This window comes from Cryptomeria japonica, chromosome 11, assembly GCF_030272615.1.
Source record: "Cryptomeria japonica chromosome 11, Sugi_1.0, whole genome shotgun sequence".
Taxonomy (NCBI): domain Eukaryota; kingdom Viridiplantae; phylum Streptophyta; class Pinopsida; order Cupressales; family Cupressaceae; genus Cryptomeria; species Cryptomeria japonica.
The window spans coordinates 575,218,812-575,240,249 of record NC_081415.1 but is presented as its reverse complement, the minus strand read 5'-3'; the positions used below and the strand labels follow the sequence as shown (position 1 = coordinate 575,240,249).

The window sequence follows — 21,438 nt, the reverse complement described above, 5'->3', positions numbered from 1 at the left end:
TCAAAACCCAACTTTTTCTTGAACACCCATTTGCATTCCACTAGCTTACATCCTTCAGGAAAATATACCAGATCCCAAGTATTGTTCTACTTCAAATATGTTATCTCATCATTCATGTCTTATATTGAAAAATTTGCATCACTCATGCTCAACTTCTCTTACAATCATAGGCTCATTAGTGTTAGCAATGAAAGCAAAAATACAACTGGAAGCTAACATTGAATAACAAAGTCTACTTGATTCTTGTAGACCTCCTCAAAGGCACAAGTTGAGGTTCTTGATCTTCTAAAATTTTAGAGGTAGGTAGGAGATCACATGATATGGACATGGGTTTGAATCATATGTGAGGGTAGGTAGAGTCCAACTTCTGACAAGTAACCTACAATAATTATTAAATGTTGGTTAGTAAGGCTCATTAGTGTTAGCAATCAAAGAAAAAATACAACTCGAATCTAACATTGAATAACAAAGCCTACTTGATTCTTGTAGACCTCCTCAAAGGCACAAGTTGAGGTTCTTCATCTTCTAAAATTTTAGAGGTAGGTAGGAGATCACATGATATGGACATGGGTCCGAATCATATGTGAGGGTAGGTAGAGTCCAAATACTGACAAGTACCCTACAATAATTATTAAATGTTGGTTAGCTAAGTTGAATTTAAGTAACCATGAGTGGGATTAGACCAACACTTGAGTGCCAGATAAATTAATTAATGTCTCACTTGTTCTAATTGTTAAAATATTCTATGTATTTGAAGGATGTTGAAATACCTATCAAATTGCATAAGAGATGATCATGACACTACAGTGACCTGAGTTAGAAGAAGGTATGGTCATCAATTAGTTTTAGAGGGATAAACTGTGATTTAACTAGTTGTATTGCAACCAATAAATTGGACTCTTTATTTTTTCCAACCTACTCTTAATTTTGCAAGGGAGTGCTAGTCATAATGTCTAGTATAATCTTTTGGGTGATGGTATGTTTAACTCAAACAAGGAAATGTTGAGACTGCTATGCAAATACATGAATTATGGAGGGCAACATAATAGATGAAAGCAATAAAAATTACATAGAGAAGCCATGTAGTTGGACCCTAAATTATGCACATGCACATTGTACACCACAAAAGTGTCTAAGCATCTTCTTGTTAGAAGGTTTTTTTTTTTTTTTCATAATGAGACAAACCTTATAATATATTGATATTAAGAGAGAGAACATTTGCCAAAGAGTGGCCAATAACAGAGCTATAAGTCCATAAAGACAACTCGCATAATCTACTACAAAATACTTCAGAAGTATAAAAACAACTAATAGGCCACATATTGCCAACCTTCGAGCTTAAAGTGACTAGATTACATAAAAAAGGAGAGCCATATTGATAAAGAAATAAGCATAATCATCTCGACTAGATAGGAGCACCACAAAATCCTATCAAGAAGCACCACCCAAAGAACATTGAATTTGACCAAAAAAGATATTTATTGTTAGAATGTTATACCAAATAAAATAACTATAACCAATGAATTTGTCCCAAATTTTCACAAAGATAAATCCTCACATCCACATCCATGCTTTACTTGAATTTGAAAGGTGTGAAATTATTAACTTTTTTTTTTTTCAAAATGTCCATTGGCCCTAAATTCAACGGTATTAGAAGCAAATTAAAAACTTGCTAAAATTGTGCCAAGGCATTTGGAATTTTAATGATTCGCTGGGCAGTTATTTGAAAAAGATAACAGTAAGCTTACGCGTCAGATAGATACAAAGTCTGTTACATTTGAAATACAAACTTGTTCACCTTGATCTTTGCTACCTACTTCAAAATGGAAACGGCAGTTGCAATATCTTATACGGAAATACATGTGTTCTTACCTGCAGTTGCAAATATATAGTAACATTGACTCTTCAAGTCAAGTCTCAAATCTTAATACCGAGATTTAACTGGTATAAACAAATTTTGTATAAAGAATACATGTTCTTAATGGCACGTTAGGAGGAGGAAGTCAAATCTCAATTATGAGACGCAACGTGCATAAATAAATTTTATACTAAAATTACTTGTATACATTAGTTGCAACTTGGAAACAAGTGCAGAAAATTGTAATTCTGCAAGGAATGTCAAATTTGTCATGTTGTAAATCTGTTGATGCAAGTGAACAACACTTTGAATTGCTAACAAGTTCTAAATGTCTCATTCATAGGGAGGAATACTGTATTGGTTCCATGCTTTGCCTTCCCATTCAAGCATCCAGCTTATCGACAGCTCTCTTCCTTGCACTACCCTCATAACAAAATTTTTAATTCATAATCTTTGTATATATATAGCCCATCTTCCTTGCACTATCCTCATAACTATTTTTAATTCATAATCTTTGTATATATCTTCTTTGCAGCCATCACCTTTGAGACTCGTTTAGTGGTGTGTCATTGAAATTAGAATAGGATGACACCATCTGCAATAGATAGTGTGCTAAGCTTGGCAGAGTCTGGTGTCAAGGATCTGCCTTTGAGTTTTCTCAAAGATGAGCATGAGCGTCCCATAGTCCCACACAATGTCTTTTCACATGATATCCCTGTGATTTCCCTCCCCAACTCTCGTGGGCATCAAAGAGATCAAGTAAGAGCTAAGCTGAAAAAGGCCTGTCAAGAGTGGGGAGTTTTTCAGGTTGTCGTTCACCGAGTTCCAAGGGAGCTGACAAACCTCATCATGAGCCAGGCCATGGATTTCTTCTCGCTCCCGCTTGAGGAAAAATTAGAGTATGCTTTGAAGCCCGGAACCTATCTTGGCTATGGTAATGGTACCTTTATCAAGGACGACCCTCTGATGGATTGGAGAGAGCTGTAAGTTACCAGATGCTTGCCTCGGGATATAAATCTATGGCCATCTAAACCACCTACTATGCGGTAACTTTGTTTATATAGTATAGAATCTAAAAGATCTGCCAAGCATATTTATCATTATATTGATATTGCTATCAGAATTCAATCGTGTAGTTTTCAAGTCAAACTCATTGATTAATGTTTCATGCTAGGTGATGCTCACAAGGTGAGGCAAATAGCCTTCTCCGGAGGTCACCCATCCCAGTACTACTCCAACTCAAGGTTAGAGTTGCAACCTAAGTGGGTTTAACCTTAGAGGAAACTCTGAGGCTAAGCATGTTTGAGTTGGAGCAGTACTGGGATGATTGACATCATGAAAAGGCTCAATGCTTCACTTATGTGAGCATCGCCTAGATGCAATGAGTGTTAAATGGACCATTCATTATCATGAGAGATGGGTTCTTGTGAACCACTACTCATGAAACATGGGTCAATGAGTTTCACTTGAAAACTACACAGTTAAATTCTGATAGCAACTTCTTGTAAAAAGTATCTCCTACTTATCAAACATATTTATCGTTTTTGACTTTTGCAATTTATCCTGGATCATTATCAACATAACGAAGATAGGTAATTTTTCAGTGAGTTTAATGAGATAAATGTCGTGTAAGCAATGAGGACTACTTATCTGAAACAGCACCACATACGTGGTGTAATTTGATTATAGCTTAACTATTGTTGCAGGAAGACTATTGCAGATTACAGCGACGCTACTGCTGAGCTGGTAGTAGAGTTATTAGAGCTCATCTCTGAAGCTCTTGGGTTGGAGTCTAAAGCCATAGAGAATGCCTGTGGAGATGCAGAACACAAGCTTTTGCTGAATTATTACCCTAAATGCCCTCGACCTGATTTGACGCTGGGATTGAAGAGACACACAGATCCAGGGACAATAACTTTGTTGGTGCAGGACAAGGTTGGCGGACTGCAAGTCACCAAAGATGACGGGAAAAGCTGGGTGACTGTAGAACCAATCGACGGGGCATTTGTAGTGAATTTGGGAGATCAGATGCACGTAAGTGTCTTTCTCATCAATTTTCTCCAATGTTCTCATTTGGTTTGAAATAAAGTACGAAATGGGAGATGGGCTGATCGATAAGAAATTTGCAGGTGTTAAGCAGTGGCTCTTTCAAGAATGCGGATCATCAGGCTGTGGTGAATTCGAGCACTACAAGATTGTCCGTAGCAACTTTCTACAATCCCAATCCAAATTCAATAGTTTACCCACTTGAGGGATTGGTTAACGAGGAGCACCCCAACAAATTTGAACGCTACATTTACAAAGAGTTTTATGGCAGAAAGATGACCCAGCAAGTCGTAGAGAGAGCCAAAAAACTAGAATTGATGGAAGGGAAGAAGATAAATGGTACAGTTTAGATACTTCGATGTTTAGAAAACATTCAAATTTTATACATTGAATTGCTGGTGGTCTAAGTAGTTTGTCGTCACTAAAGTGAACAGTGTTTGGCATTGTAAACATTAGCTAAGGTTTGCAGTATAATTTGAATAAAGGTATCTGTCATTTAAGTGTCTGGTATTTAGAGTTTTCTGGGTTTCTGAAATGTAGAGACAGGGATATTCTATTTGATTAGTGATATGTGCAACAGTCCATGGACGATGTTTTATCTCCAGAAATAAGGCATTTCAAGCTATCAATGGTGAAGGAGCCAATTTAGACTCTAAATTAATGAGTTGAAAACATAACGCAGTTTGTAAATGTGTATATTGGAAGCAAAACATTCAAATAAGATTCAATTTACACATGCTTCTTGAGTTGATAAATTTTATGGCTACATTGTACATTCTATATTTTATTGTGTCTTGGAATATGTATTTAACTTAACATTATAATTAATTATTATCACTATAGATTCTAAATTAGTGAGAGTATAATAAAACTAGTTTATATATCTTAAATTTTAATTTAAACTATATAAAGTACGCCGAGAGATATCCTTCTTGAGGCGCTTATTTGACTTTAGGGTGTAAAATTGATAAAAAAAACTAGGCACCTCGAGAAGGATATCTCTCGGCGTTGGGCGACGCAACATGAAAAACATAAAATAAATGCAATATATAATTATATAGTATCTTTTTCATGAATTGAATTATATTATAGTATTATAATATTATTATATTGTTATATTATTATGCGGAGATATATGAAATTGTATATATCCATTTAGACTATTTTTAATAAATATTTATGTGTTATAAGATTAATGCATATACAAAATTGATATCTCTGATATACAAAATTGTAAGATATTTATTAGACTTTTATTTAATGATAGTATAAAACATTATTTAATGCTCACTATTATGGTTATAGATAGGGTTAGGTTTAAGGTTAGTATGGTGGTTAGAGTTAAGGATTACATAATTGTTAGGGTTGTGGTTAGGGTTCACATCGAGGTTAGGGTTTGGTGTAGGTTTAGAATTATGTTTAGGGTTAGGATTTAGGATTACTATTAGGATTAGGGTTAGGCTTAGTGTTAGGGTTAAATTTATGGTTAGGGTTAGGGTTAAGGTTACTATTATGGTCAACGATATGGTTTACATCATTGTTAGGGTTAGGGTAAGGGTAAGGGTTAGGGTTAGGGTTAGGGTTAGGGTTAGGGTAAGGGTAAGGGTTGTGATGAAGGTTAGGTTTCAAGGTCAAGGTGATGATAATGGTTCGGGTTTATATTATGGTTAGGGTTCGGATGAAGGTTAAGGTTTTGTTTAGCTTTCAGATTATGGTTAGAGTTAGAGTTAAGGATTCCAATTAGGGTTATGGTTATGCTTATGGTTATGGTTATGGTTATGGTTATGGTTATGGTTAGGTTTCCATGTTAGGGTTGACTTTATGGTTAGGGTTAGGGTTTATTGTTAGTGTTTCAATTATGTTTAGAGTTTATATCAAATTTAGGGTTAGGGTAACCATAATTATAGTTAGGGTTAGGGTTATGATTATAAGTGGGGTTGGGTTAGGATTACGACTTGATTTATGATTATTTAATGTAGAGTTAGGGTTTAGTGTCAGGGTTAAGGTTAGCATTATGGCTAGGGTTAAGGTTTACATAATTATTAGGGCTAAGATAATGGGTAGGGTTAGCATCAAGGTTCGCTTTTGCTTTAGGTTTAGGATTATGGTTAGGGTTATGGTTGGGGTTAAGTTTATAGTTAGGGTTTTGGCTAGATTAGGGTTAATATTAGTCAAGGATTAGAGTTCAATTAAAATTATATTTCAATTAGGGTTAGGGTTAAGTTTAGGAATATAGTTTAATAGGGTTTAGTTCTAGGATTAGAGTGGAATTTAAGGTTAGGTTATAGTGAGGTTTCAATTATAGTAAGATGAACTTTAGGGTCAAGTTTAGGGTTAGGATTATAATAAGGGTTAGAGATACGGATAGGGTTAAGGGTTAGGGTTATGATTATGGTTAGGGTTAAGGTTAGGGTTGGGGTTAGGGATAATTTATGGTTAGGATTTAAATAATGGGTAGGGTCAGGATTTACATCATGGTTAGGGTTGGGGTCAAGGTTAGGATCATGATAGGATCATAATTAGAAATATTGTTTTGATTAGGGTTAAGTTTTATGTCATATTTAGCAATAATTTGAGAGTTAAAGTTAGGTTTTGGTTGGTTTGGGTTATTGTTAGGATTATGATGAGGGTTAGGGTTTATGGTTATGGTTATGGTTATGGTTATGGTTTATGGATTATGGATTATGTTTAGGGTCAAGGATTAGGATTATGGTTAGGGTTTACAATCATGGTTAGGATTAGGGTTATGTTTAGTGTTTGGGTTACACGCACGTTTAGGGTTAGAATTATGGTTTAGGGTATGGGTTAGGGTTAATTTTAGGGTTATAGTTTACATAGTAGTTAGGGTTAGGGTTACCATTTACATCATGATTAGGGTTAGGGTTATATTTAGCATTTTGGTTATGGTTAAGGATAGGATTTAATATAGTAGTTAGGGTTAGGGTTAGCATCTAGGGTTGAGGCTAAGGATTATGCTTAGGTATATGGTTGGCTTAGGTTTACATTATTGTTAGGGTTAGGGTTAGGGTTAGGGTTTAGGGCTAAGATATCAGTTTAGAGTTAAGATATAGGTTTAGGGTTACATATAGGGATAAGTTTTGGGTTATGGTTAGGGCTATGGTTAGGGTTAGGCTTTTGGTTTTGGAAAAAGGATTATTGCTAGGGTTAGGGTTAATCTTTAGGGTTAGGAAAAAGGATTGTTTCTATGGCTAGGGTTCAAGGTTACTGTTAGGTTAGGGTTAGGATTAGGATTAGGGATATTGTTATTGTTATGATTGTGTTTAGGGTTATGTTTACATCATGATTAGTGTTAGGGTTAAGATTACATATAAATTTAGGGTTGAGTTATGGTTAGAGTTCAATTAGGGTTATATTAGGGCCTGAGATAAGGCTATATTGAGGTTAGTGTTAAGGTTAGGTTATGATTAAGGTTACTATTCTAGGTTAATGTGTGGGGTTAGGGTGGGTGATCAGTTAGAATCAATGTTAAGATTAGGATTAGTATTCAATAAGGTTATACACATAATTTTTCATTTATGGTTAGGGTTCAATTGATTAGGGTTTTATTACCCTTCGAGTAAGTGTTAGGATTCAAATGTAGTCAGAGTTTAAGTATGAAGCATGATCTTTGGATTAGGCTCCTTCAATAAAGCTTGATTTTAAGGTTAGAGTTAAGGTTTAATTAGGGTTATGGTTATGTTAACCCAAAGGTTCAATTAGGGTTAGGATTAAATTAAATTTAGATTAGGGATACTATCAAGGCTAGCATTTGATTATGGGAAGTGTTTAACTATAGTCAGGGTTAGTATTAGAGTTCAATCAACATTAGAATTAGGGTTATGATTCAATTACATTAGGGTTAAGGTTAAATTAGGATTATAGTTAATTGAGGGTTAGGGTTTGGGCTAGAATATGATTAGAATTATGGTTCAATTAGGGTTAGGGCTTAGTTTATGGTTAGGTTTCAATTATGGCTAGATTATAGTTCAAATTATAGGTAGGGTTTAATTCTAGGATTAGAGTTAATTTTAGGCTTAGATTGAAATTAGAGTAAGATTTGGTTTAGGGTTAAGTTTAGGCTATAATTAGGCCGAGGGTTCAATTATGGTTAGGTTAGGGTTCAAGTTGTAGTTAAGGTTTAATTTTAGGGTTACAACTAGGTTTAGGGTTGCGTTATGTTTAGGTTTCAAGTATGGTCAGTACTTATGGTTAGGGTTCAATTAGGTGTAGATTGGAGATATTGTCAAGGTTAGGGTTTGATTTTGACAAGGGTTAAATTATACTTAGGGTTAGTAATAGATTTCAAATAGGGTTATAATTAAGGTTATGATTTAGTTACAATAGTGTTAGGGTTAGGGTTAAATTAGGATTAGAGTTCAATTAGGGTTATGGTTCTAGGTAGAATTCAATTAGGATTTGAGTTCAACTACGGTTAGTGTTTAGTTTAGGGTTAGGGCTAAAGTTGTAGGTAGTGTTTAATTATAGGGTTCTATAATAAGGCTCACTTTCAAGGTTACCATTAAGGTTTAATCAGGGTTAAGGATTACATTAGCGTAGATATTAGGGATAAGGTCAAATTTAAGTTAGGTTAGGTTGGATTATAATAATGGTTTAGGGTTTAGGATTAGGGGTTAGTGTTAGAGTTACATTTAGGGTTTAGATTATGGTTAGGGTTAGGGTTAGATTAAATGGGTTAAGGTGTAGTGTTACAATTAGTGTTATGGTTAGGGTTATGACTAAGGATTATAGTTATGCTTATGCTTATGATTCAAATAAGGTTAGGTTTCAAGGATAAAACATGTTGTTAGGGTTAGAGTTCTATAATAAAGCTTGAGTTTAAGGTTAGGGTTAATATTTAATGAGGATTAATTTATTTAGGGTTAGCTTAAGTTATGGGTTACATTAGCATAAAGGTTTAATTAGGGTCAAGGTCAATGTCACTTGTTGAGTTATGGGTTAAGACTATGCTAGGGTTTATATTGTTGTTCAAGATAAGGTTTAATTAAGGTTAGGATTAATTTTAGGGTTAGGTTATTAGGGTTCAATTAAGTTTATATTAGGGTTCAATTAGGGTTATATTAGTAATTTGTAAAGGCTCATTTCACCTTTTACACCTCTTTTAACTGAAAGGGTTGTTGATATTTTTATCTCCTTTTAGTTATATTTTTTTAGTTATTTATAAGGTTATTTTTTTATAAAGTATACATAAATACATGATTAAAAGAAAAATTGCACAATACAGTTTATACATAAATATACCATTAAAGACAAAATTACAAAATACTTTAAGTATAGTTTATTAAAATTTAAGATGATGAATTATTAATAAATAATATATTTTTATTTTCAATGATTGTTTTTCTAAAATAATTATTTAGATATAAATTATATTTGTACCATTTTATGGATCTCAAATCATAATTCTAATATTAATTATAATAAACAATTATACCCTTCCTTGATTAAACCCTAATCTTAACTTAACCCTAAATTATAATAGTAATGTCTAAAAGCTTAATTGACCTTTTACACATGTCTTACCTTAAAGAGTCATTGATATTTTTATTTTCTTTTAGTTACATTTTTTCATTTATAAGGTTTTTTTATGAAGTATACATAAAATATATGATTAAAGATAAAAATCCATGATACTTTTTATTTTCATGCAAATCAATTTAAATTATAAAATTAAACTATGTTTGTAATTCATAAATTATTTAGCAATTAATTTAGGAATTAATTTTGAAACTAAATTCTAGATATGAATAAAACTTTTCTAAATTTGAATTAGATATATAAGCAACATTTCTATTCTATTTTTCCTTTTTGCATGTAAATAAGAATCTTTCTATATTTTTCCTAACTAACATTTCTATTCTATTTTACCTTTTTTACCTTTTTTAGGCATGAAAATCATTTTAACTTATAAAATTAAAATAAATTTATTTTTTTCATGCAAAACAATTTAAATTATAAAATTAAACTAATTTTTTATAATTTATAAATAAATAAACAATTAAATTAAGAACAAATTTGAAACTTAAATCTAGATATGAATAAAACCTTTCTCAATTTTTTTAGATATATAAGCAACATATCTATTCTATTTTTGCTTTTCCCATGTAAATAGAATCTTTCTATATTTTTCCTAAGTAACATTTCTATTTTATTTTACTTTTGTTTGCATGCAAATCATTTTAAATTATAAAATTTAAATAAATTCTATTTTTTCTAAACATTAAATAAATCATCAAATTTAAAACTAAATTTAGATATAAATGGAACCTATTTTACTTTTGTACATAAAAAAATATATTAAAATTTTTTAATTTTAATAAATGATATAATTATAAAATATATTATTATTCTAATCAATCAAATTTAATCAATTAAATCATGGGCAGCAAGCATGCAATCCTCTCTTAACTTGTGCTCTACATTATTGCAGTTGCAACTTGTTTTTTTCTTGCCTGTTCCTTGCATTTTTCATTTCAAACCATTTGTAAATCAATTGACAACATAAATTTAAGAATTGTATAATATAGTCCTTTCTAAATGCACAATACTTTTTCTTTATTTGTGAATTAGATTGTAATGAATATAGAGAAAACTTAATGGAATTCCATGATAACACAATATATTTAAAAGGAATAGATACCCCTAGTTTATTAACACAGATAGGTGGGGCATCTAAATCAAAAGTAAAACTCATACTAATTGTCAATTCTTCAAAAATCAGAAAACATAAGAAGTGATTAAAATACATAGAAAATAGGAAACCCTAAATCATCTTATGGCAGAAATATAGTCTCCAATATTGAAGATGCCATTGAGCACAAAAATTTCCTTTAGCATCTCCATAAATACATGGGGTTTGATCTTATTACCAAGCCTTCTTGATGTGATGAAAAGCTGTGAAAACACAAAACAAATCCTTGGAGAAGATTAGCTTGGCATTGGAGAATGTGGAGATCGCACAGGTAATCCAATCTTGCAAAAAACATAAAATCCAAGTGATGCGTGAGATGATTGGGGATGTGAGCCAACAAATAAATGCAATACCATATGATTTCAGGTTTATACCCATGAAACGTAATACCAAGTTTCTTCTATACATGCCCTTGCTGAATTTTTTTGCAAGACCTATTCGTTGTTCTGCAAACTGTCAATAGGAGTAACCAAGAAAATAGAAAAATGCACAATATAAACAACAATAATCACAAACAAAGAATAAATAGATCAAGCACAAAAAGAGAGGTGTATACCAGAAGTCAGGGCATATAGAAAACTAAAACGATATAGAGAAAAAGCATGATGCCTCCTTCCTCATTGAGCGCACAGGAAAAAATCTACTTATGCAAGGTAAATGTGAATCAGAGCACCTAGATAAAATAATAATAATTTATGGTTATTCAAGATGAATGCTAATCAATCTCTTGCATTGAAAATCGAAACTTACTAGTGAGCGAATCAGAGAACTTGCCAAATAATTCCCCTGCAAATATTGCAATCCATTGATCAAATTGTGGAGTATTTAATATTGTGTATTCAGCATTTTAGCATGCATGGAGAACTCCAATCGACCACTTCATAACCGTTTCATATTGCATTTACAAATACACACAATTTTAGTAATCACTATTGACAACTCACGAAAATAAGTAATCGTGGTAATGTAGATGTGTTTTTTCTTATTAATAAAATAAAATATTATCAAATGACCATCCAACTTCTTGAAAATGTAACTGCCAGAATATTAATTGTTTCTTTTGGGTTTACACTGAATATTCCACTTTTATTCTATCCTTCACTCCCACTGCTGTGACTGTATAGGAATGTTTCTTGGCGTAATTAAAATTGCTTATAAATGATGTGTACATTGGAAACAAAAGATTCAATAATATTCAACTCACACTTGTGTCTTGGATTAATAAATTTTACTTAAATTTTATTGTACCTTTGAATTTGTATTCAACTTTAACATTATAACTTTTGTCAATTATGTCACAACCCCTTATTTTAATACCAAATATATTAAGTTTGGGAACTCGTGTTTAAATTAACACATGTTATAAAATTTAACGGCTAATCCTTAAAAGGGAATGGACGTGTAAAACAAGACTCATGGCAATTGGTCAATCATTAAACATCAAAACACAAGATTAAATATCATTGAGTCACCAACCTAGCCAACCACATATTATAAAACATTCTGCTATAAATTTAGGCATTTTTTATTGAAATATAAATATAGGAGGTTGCTCCACATGCATCATAAGAGAAGAAACAGATCCATAGACAAATCAAGTTGAAAGGACAAGGTGGGTGGATTGGATCTATAAGAAACCAAGAGTAGTTTCTAATCAAACATGATTCTCATACAAGTAAAAGAAATTTGTTGGTAACTGTAATACCAACTTAATTATTCAGTGTAAAAATTGTTATTACAAATAAATATCTAAAGAAAATGGGAAATGAGATTAGAAACAAATAAATAAAATCAATTTGAAAACAAAACTAGCTATAAGAAGGCTCACTGATATCGTGGAAAGTGACATGCCTTTACAATTTTGCACAAGTTTTTGGACAAAATCTATACAAAAATACTGATTAAACAAAGAAATTTGTTTTAAAAGTGAGATGAACTCAAAAAAATTCCCTCTACAACTTCGATCTATTTAGAATAAATGAAAGATAGATGTAAATAAAAATAAAATTACTAGAGTAAAGAGCCATTATATTATTGAGCTTGAAACAAGAATTTTGCAGCCTATTAATTGAAAATATTGGATGCAAGTTGTAGACATCTAAAATTGCTCTATTTAGTTAAATAAATATTTTATTTATTTAATTATTTAATCCTAAGTCTTTTATTAATTAAATAATTTTTTATTTATTTAAAATTCATTTATCATCTTCTAACCCTTTCCTCAATTAAATGAATATTTTTATTTATTTAAATTATCTTTTCTCTAAATTAAATGAATATTTTATTTATTTAATTGGTCTCACTTCCGCTATTAATTAAATAAATATTTATTTAATTAATTAATTCATTCATTAGTTTTTTCTCTTCATGACACATGTCATTTATCTCTTAATTTTCCTCTACCCATTCTTTAATCTTAGCCAACCATTTATTTCTTTCACCTCTTAATCCTATCCCTCCATTTTCTAAAGTTTCTTTTATATAAGAGGATACTCTCATTATTTCACGACCCTAACACTTTTTGTGCAATCAAGCTTTCTTGTGATCAAGTGACTTCACAACCACAGTCGGTTCTTTGTTGAGCTCTTGTGCATAACACAAAATTTGAGAGGAAATATATCAAACAAGATCAATGGAGATAGGAGACAATGGAGATCAAAGCCTACTTGGCATGCGAATGGTATTATTGCTTCAATTTGTGGATTTACATGCTTTTAGGTATCTTCATTGGTTTATGGTGAATGTTTTATTGTAGAACTAGGATTGTTTGAGGTTGGATTTTTGTGGTTTTGCAATAGTTTGTCATCATTATTTTTCACCTCACACACAAGTAAAAGTTTTCTCTCGAGCATGAAAAGAAGAAATTTCAACTGTCTAAAAGTTGTTTCTTTTAGTTGTGTGAAATAACTTTCTAACTGCAAAAAAATATAGCTGAGTTGCAGTTGAGATTTATTATACACTGAGTCACTTAATTCCTAATTAAATGTTTAATCATTATTCTTTATACATCAAGTCCTTATTTGAAACTTTTGAAATAGTGTTTGAAAGTGATAAGATAAAATTGGTAGAATATGAATATAATTAAAACACACAATGTCTTCTTATCATTTAAATATTACTTTATTTTATACAAACTTTTTTAAGAGATGCTTAGAAGTATAATTATTTTTATTTTGAAATAAGAAGGTGAATAGTAAATCCTATATTGTATATTGGACATATAAGATTAGATCATAGTTTATTATCTTGTGTTACATAAGGTTAAGTATTAATTGGATGAATTTTCATGTGTCAAATTATGAACTTATATTTTATGACAAGAAAAAAAAAATTAATTACAATATTTTTCTTTATGGAATATTTAAATGATTTAAAAATAGATCTTATATCTACATAATGACTTTCCAAAAATTGAAATCAATATGGTTGATATTTAAGACTAGATAGTGACAACTATCTAAACTATATTACTAAAATACGAATTGGAGAACACGGTGCCATTATACCTTAGACTAGTCAACTAAGTTCCAACTTGAATCTCAGAGTTATTGTGAGCCACAATACAAACACTATTAGTAGGTTATTGTATAAATTTTGTAAGTGTTTTCCATATCTAAGTTACCAAATTCATTTAGTTTCAAGTCTAAGTTAAAACATAAAATGATAAATAAGATCTTAGATTTGAAAACCTATTTATAATTGTTAAATAGATAATGTTACTAAGAAATAATTTAATATTACATTATTGGATTTATTTTTAAAAGGGAAAAACTATGATGGGCCTCTAGGTTACCCAGAAAAATCTTACTTAGGAACCTTCTAGTCTACATACTACATCAACACTCATGCGAATGTTATGATTCTTCTATAAACAAATTAAATATCTGACATCATCAATTACAATGATCATTCATTGTCTTAGTCTAGGAATATTTATTCTATTTCTACCCCACATCATCTTACCAACATCCATACTTGACCTATACTTCATTGCTATCTAGTCTCTTATTTTACATAAATATAAAGTATTTCAAGTCTCAAAAAAGGGCTTTTACATGATATTTATGATAATTATATTTATAATTTTAATTTACTAATTATGATTACTTAAAATATTCTATCTTGATATTTTGATTAATATTATTCCTCTATACATATTTTGTGATTGCTGGTCATAATTATGTTACATATGTTTCATCTCTCAGTGATAAGTATGTCAAAATAATTTATCATTTTAACATACCATTTTTCCATTCCCTCGTGGTAGTACGATGGTGAACCCCACATATCAAAATATTAGAAGGAGAAAGTGTATTAGTCTAGAAACATTTATTTTAGTATTCAACAATGTTTATCTCTCCCTTGTTCCTCAATCCATATCTAAATAAGGGATGTTATTTTTAAAGTCTTATAAGGTAGTAAATTCCTTAGAAGTCCAAGTTAGGCTTAAAAACTATGTTATAACTTTTAAATATTTGATATAGTGTACTGAGTTCATCGAACCATTGACTTCAATCACATACGAATTAGAAACTTTATGTATTTGGGTGATGTGGTGTTAAGAAGTTGGTAGTTATGTTATAATATTTTCAATATCAATTATGATTTTAAAATAAGTAATTACATGTAAAATTAGAATATATGATCTCATCACCTGGTTATTCACTTTAGAGAAGGGATAACCTAGATGATTAGTTAGACCTTATAATTAAGTATAACATAAATAATAGGTTGAAATATGAATGTACTAGGTGATACTTGGTTCATTCTATGGTATGATAATGGTGGAAATGAAAGATCGTTTAATTTAATTACATTCTTCTTCCCCTCATAATAATGACTACATATTACCATAGAAATGTGAATTTGTCAATCAAATTATATCAATGAGATTCTACAATGGAGTGTTTATGTGGAGAGAACATATATAATTTATTTTATGAATGCTTTAGAACGATATGTGTAGTGATTCATTATTTTTTACTCTTGGTGACTTAAATGGGAATTTTATTTTATGTTAAATTGCCAATCACTTCTAGATAGTTGTATTTATTTACTTCATTCTCAAAAAATGATTATAATAGATTAAATTTCTTATGTAGAAGATTAATATTAGTTATTATGTCAGTAATTTTTCTTCCTTTCATGACATATTAATTAGCAAATAGTGAATTTCATTTATCATTCATTGATGTCTTATTTCAATGATATTTGATTAGATTAATTTTTTTTGTATGATAATGCACATTGATAATTGAAATCATCCATTTCTTTTCAAATCTTGTATTTATTTCTATTGTCTCTTTCATTGGAGCACTTATTTTTTAATATTGGTTTAGAGGCGTTTTTATTTTAATGTTGTTATTATACCTCAATAAAGAGGAGACACTTAGAAAAATCCTAGCAATGTTTAGTATAAATGGTTCCTTTGGCTTATGCTTATAGTTAATGTCATCATGATTGTGCTACTACATCTAACGTTGAATAAAGATGCAATAACATCATCTCTGGCATGAAACCTATAAATTATCAGGGAGTAAGAAGGAACATTGTGGAGTTAAAATGCAAGGGACGGGAAATCCACCATGGATCAATAATCTAATAAGATAAATTTTTAATAAACTTGCATTTGCTAGTGAAAACCATAGAAAACACCAATAAGGCTTGGATGTATGTTTTTATTATACTTCATTATTTTAATTGGATGCTATTATTCTCTATTTATACACACAAGATAAGGGCGACATGATCATAAGACTAGGATCCAAATAGAATTAGATAAACAAGCAAGGGGCCAACATGGACCCTTTTGATTTATGAGCTTCCTAGTGTGGATAGCAACCACAGAGAAACTATCTAGGACAATTACCTTAGAAAGGGTGGTGTAACCACTATATATTTTACATCAAACGTAGTTAGTCTTGACACTTAAATTTGACTATTTAGTTTAATAAAATTGAATTCCCTTGGCCGCTTGTATTAATTAAATAATCCATATTATTTAATTGAAAATGGCATCCCCATTTAGCTAAATTAATTTAATTAATATTCTATGTCCAATAAATTAATTAATTCCCCTTTTTTCCCTTCCTCCACTAAATTAAATTAATTTAATTATTTTATTTAGTTTGAGTCATTGTTTTCCTCTAATTCTTGAATTAATTGATTAAATTAATAAATTTCCCCACATGCCTCCTAATTTTAACCCTTCTTCTAAACTAACCCATAGCCTAACCTTAGGGTTCTAACCAACCTTATCCATCTAACTAACCTTATCCTCTCTAACATCTCCCCTCACATGTGTGTGCAAATTATTAAATTCCTAATATTTAGGAAATTGAAACCAATTTTGGGTGCCCTGTGTCTTTCAGGACACATTTAATGCCTCTTCTTAACATTTGTCCTCCTTGAAGACACTTGCCACTATTGGCTAAACCACTTCTCCTCCTTGAGGACAAGTGTGGAATCTCATTCCATGTGGCACCCTGATGATTGCCACTTGTCCTCTTTGAGGAAAGTGTCTCATTTCTTAAACCCTTCCTTTCCCTTCCAAGTTATATGTAAACCCTCCCTTTTCTATGCATTTGATACAAACTCTCACTTTCATACCATCATAATGCAACATTTTATCCACCTTTTTCATACCCATACCATTATCATGTGAATCTGCATACTCACATCCAACCATCCTGCATTCATGTTTTGAGTCCAATTTGCATAATCCCACATCATGGAGGAAAATCGAGCATCCTCAATGTCATCGAGCACACATCAAACGGAAGGATAATCAAATCAAGGGAACAATATGGAGTTTACATTTGTATTGCTTTGTCAATTATGATTCATTAATTTCCTTTCTAACATCCTTATCTTGAGTGTTTGATTGATTTGTGTATGCTTAGATTGTTAATTGTCATTTCTATCTAATTATATTAGCACCCACATTTTTACCACATGATTAGAAACCAAAACTACATAGTTTTTAATCCCGTTTGAAAGTGGTGTATGTAGGCAATCTAGGGATGGAGTGTTCCCCTAGTACATAGACAATCGAGGATGGGGTTTTAGGAAGGTTGAGCATAATAGAGACTAAATAACTCAATAAAAATCAATGAGTGAGTGGGTTTGGGTTCAGAATTCATAACATAAATAATAAGATAAAATATATTGATGATATAATTGGAAGGATCTTGGAAGGATCTCTTGACTCCCCAAGGCCATATGATGAATTTTGAGGTGGGTTTCAATCTCATATTATGATTCATTCCTTTGAGGACAATACCTCAATGCACTTCCAATAGGAGGTGTAGTCTTTATAGATGAGACTCAGGACCCAAATGGTCACAACAAGTCACAAGACTCTAGCCAGAGCACATACCTATCTCATGTTTAAGGAAGATAGATATTGACCCCATCTAGGTGGATTCCTATAATGATTAAATAGATTCCTAACTTGTATGGTTAGACGTAATCCTAAATTGGACTAATATATATCCTAGATGGATAGAAGTACCATAGTATACCTATGAATGAACACAATAACATTAAGGGAAAATAAAAATAGCTGGTCTTTTGAAGTATTATGGATGGATCATTACAAATTAAACATTTAGGTTTAATAGTCATGCTAATAAATTTTTAATCATAGTATTTATTTTAATGAATTAAAACATAATAGATTTTATAGTATTAAAATAGTATTGAACTAACTATGACATAAATTAAATTGTTTGATTTGAATTAGATATAAATTTATTTAAAATTTGGTTATTATATTGAATGGTTTTGCTTTGCATTTTTATCTTTTCGTACTATGGATATTTTTCAAAATATGATTGTTTTCGTGTTCATATGTTTTGAAAATATAAAACCGAGAGAGGCCTAAAATTTTGTATCCATATGTTTATTCATATTCTTAGTTCAAATTACTTTTCTCATGAGGATTGAAATTAATAAGGTAGCAAGATGGTTAGTCCAACATGCCTCTAATTTCTAAGTATACCAAACATGATCATTTTAGTTAAATTTGTATAAAGCATTTTATTGGTCTAGTAAAAATTATATATTGTGGATTTGCATATGATTCAAAAGTGTTATTTTTACTTTCTTGTACATAAATGTATCGATGTCTAAACCTCCATGATGTATAAAATATTTTGTGTATTTATATGTGTAACCATTTCATTGATGATGCTTAAAATTTTTAATAGTAGAGTGTTGGATCTTGCATAAATAGTACATATATTGAGTTTATTATTACTGAAAAGCATTGTTACTGTCATGAATTTAACATTTGGTAACCATACTACAGATAGGTGAGGGCCTATCTATATAGTTGGAATCATTACCCATTTTGTATTCGTGTTATAGAGAAACATTTTTTTTTTCAAAGTGGTTATATAATGTATGTTATATGTAGGAAATATATTAAAATGTTAAAAGAGATTGTTGGTTTCAAAAGCCTACATGTGTATTTCTTGAAACACAAGATATTGACTAAAATTATATCACGATCACTAAGAATGTCATTTTTGCACATATAAGATATGATTCTTAAATCTTCACAATAGAATTTATCCAATGTAATTGGAAAATTTGTCTTTATTTTTAAATTATTATTATGCATTTGATTGAAGATGAGACATCTCAAATACTATATTTTTTCTTTTCACTTCTTTTTTTTCATTTAGGGCTTTGACCACTAGAACAATTCTTCGATTGAATGTCATAGACTCAATTGTAAGTCATAGATTCAATTATTCATGAAAGTGATACATATGCTAATATGTGTTTCTTTATGCTAGTGGGATTGAATGCCATAGACTCAATTGTAAGTCCTTATGATCGGTGTACTATTCATGCACATACGAATAAGATTATTAGTTATTTTCCACTAGTACCTTTCTTACTATTACACATGATCTAGGTTGATCTAGCAATGCAAAATATGGGAAAACATTCTTTTTCAATGATACTAACATAATAGTGTGGTAGTTTTCTATTTTTTTTGTTGGCTAATCTATGGGTCATATGGATCATTAAATTTGGTCCTAAGAATGATGAAATCGTTGAATATTTTAGATAGCATGCACTTGGCCATCTCCATTAACAATAATGGAGCTATGATCTTGATATGCAAACTACTTGTTGGGGTTTGCCAAAACCCATTGTAAAGAAAGAGTTAAGTCAATCAATATTTATTTCACCCACAAGTGGTGGACAGGTATAGCACCTACTGTAAGGTAAGAACCAACCTTGATGAACACAGCTATTTCAAACAAGTGGAGGGGAAGCCCAAGAGGGCATCCCAATGACCATAAGTAGAATTGTTATGCCCACAAAAATTCCCTCAAGAAGAAGACTGACTTGAAGAGGAGGTGAAAGTCGGAGGTACTTTGGCAACAACACAATGGTGATTTCTCTTGGCCAACTCATATTTGTTATTTTGATATTTTATCATATTTATTTTTTTTGCAACAAAACTAAATAGTGATAAACCGTATATATGATCAAATTATAATTATCATTTTGCATAAAATAATCATATTTAATTAATGTGGAAGTAAACAAAGTTTATTTATTGTTATGCATTATGCAAGTAAAATTATATATAAAAGACTAGCATTTTTTTGTTGCTTGTAATCTATGCAAGTTATTACATATGAATTTTTTGAGAATATTTTCTATTGTAAGGTCTTAAATTGTAACCACTTACATTGTCACACTCCTTTTTGGGCCCTTTTTCTAGTGTACCCTTTACTATGTCATTTCAAGATTATTTGATTTTTATCCTATTTTAAAATTTCAAGGCATCGTATTCCACATTTAATCATCATCAATTCAAAAGTTAGGTCTCGATCTAATATCAGGGCCCTAATATCTTGCTTCCCACAAGGGAGGAGCTTATTTTTTTAGGTCTATGAAGCTCTAGTCCATAGACCAATACCTTTTTATTGAAATTTTAGAGGATCAACATTTTGGCATTGACATTGCAAAATTTGGCCCAAATTTTTGTATATGACCATTGGAAGTCATCTTAAATTCAAAAATAGCTTGAGAATGTTGGAGTAAATGCTTGTAGTTGTGATCCTATCTTAGGAGGTTGTAAACTCTAACATGGTATCAAAGTAGTTCAATTTGCATCTGCCTTAAATTGAGACCCTTCACCAAGTTTTTTGAAGTCCAGGGAGTCTCCAGATTATTGACATATCTTTCTGTCATTTTACTTAGCACCACCCAATCTATGTTATATGTTTTGAATAGATTAAATTGAGAGAGGCCTGAACCATTACATAACTACCATTTGAGCACACACGAGGGATGAGCTCAAAAGTAGTGAGACCACTAGACCAGAAGCATAGAAAAAATACCCTTTTTTGAATTGAAGAGTTTTGACTAAAGAAACAATCAGTGGGAACAAGGATCCCTACATAAAAAAATAACCTAATTACAACAAAGGGGTTTAGGAAGGAACCCCTAACCATCACCTTGAAATAACCTCTTGTAGTGGAATGAGAGAAGCCAAGGAAACAAAAGACAACCAATAGATTTTGAAAGGCTTACTGCAACCTTTTACAATGAGGTTCACGCTAGAGGATTTTCATAAACAAAAACCACAAAGAAGTAGAAGTGCCCATAAATGAGCTGGACACCTACAAAAGCCTTGCGATAGAAGAAACACCAAATCATTCCTCAAGGGGATACACTCAAAGATGAAAACCAACAAAGACTAAAGTATAGGCCCCATAGGAGAAAAGAATCCCCTTGAAGAAGTTAGAACCCACCACAAGCGTAGGAAGGAGGGGAGTGAATCCATCTCTAGTTA

The 21,438-nt window shown here is 31.1% G+C and overlaps 1 protein-coding gene across 1 annotated transcript; it reads left to right on the top strand.

The window, feature by feature from the left end:
• The first annotated feature begins 2,443 nt into the window (after positions 1-2,443).
• On the top strand, positions 2,444-4,254 carry LOC131064758 (naringenin,2-oxoglutarate 3-dioxygenase-like). The gene is made up of 3 exons (XM_057999027.2): positions 2,444-2,841; positions 3,565-3,892; positions 3,988-4,254. The coding sequence occupies exons 1-3, from the start codon at positions 2,444-2,446 to the stop codon at positions 4,252-4,254; spliced, it is 993 nt and encodes a 330-aa protein (XP_057855010.1).
• Positions 4,255-21,438: the final 17,184 nt, after the last annotated feature.